Raw genomic sequence first — 529 nt, 5'->3', positions numbered from 1 at the left:
ACCATCCAGACTGCGTTGAAGTTGATTGATCGATTGATTGATTGACGTGTATATATGAAACTCCAAGGAAACGTTTATATTTGACTATATAGTAGTAGACAAGTGTAGAGAGAGATACAGATATTCGTCGTCGGCTTCCTTGGCTGACCCGTTCCTTTCAGTTCAGAATAAAATGGGGATGTGGTCTTTGTGTGTGGGGGGGGGGTCTTCTCCCCTTCCCCTCGACCTCCGAGAAGACCAAGGAGAGTCACGTGCGCCACGGATCGAGGGGGGGGGGGGGGGGGGGGGGTGATGGTTGGGGGGGGGGGGGGGGGGGGGGGCAGGAATCCGCGGGGTTTTGCGGGATTATACGGGGAAGACCAGAAAGCCCGAGAAGGTGGAATATTTCCATCCGCCCATGAGGGTTCCCCGCTCCAGCTTCAGGTACACCCGGTCCTCGCGCTCCACCATCAGCAGCACCCCGTTGCTGGCCGCTTCTCTCGTGACGTCCTGGTCACCGGCGAACGCAGAGATCACCGGGTAGTCGTTC

At 57.1% G+C, this 529-nt stretch overlaps 1 protein-coding gene across 1 annotated transcript in view; it reads right to left on the bottom strand.

The window, feature by feature from the left end:
- Positions 1-304: 304 nt before the first annotated feature.
- cbln2b (cerebellin 2b precursor) overlaps positions 305-529 on the bottom strand; it is a 1,850-nt gene continuing 1,625 nt past the window's right edge. The window contains exon 3 of the mRNA XM_030349234.1: positions 305-529. This exon is cut by the window's right edge and continues 14 nt beyond it. Within this exon, the coding sequence (XP_030205094.1) occupies positions 346-529 (184 nt within the window). The 3' untranslated portion in view covers positions 305-345.

Source organism: Gadus morhua, chromosome 23 (assembly GCF_902167405.1).
Source record: "Gadus morhua chromosome 23, gadMor3.0, whole genome shotgun sequence".
Classification (NCBI taxonomy): Eukaryota; Metazoa; Chordata; class Actinopteri; order Gadiformes; family Gadidae; genus Gadus; species Gadus morhua.
The sequence above is the reverse complement of the archived record's forward strand: the minus strand, read 5'-3'. Positions and strand labels throughout refer to the sequence as shown.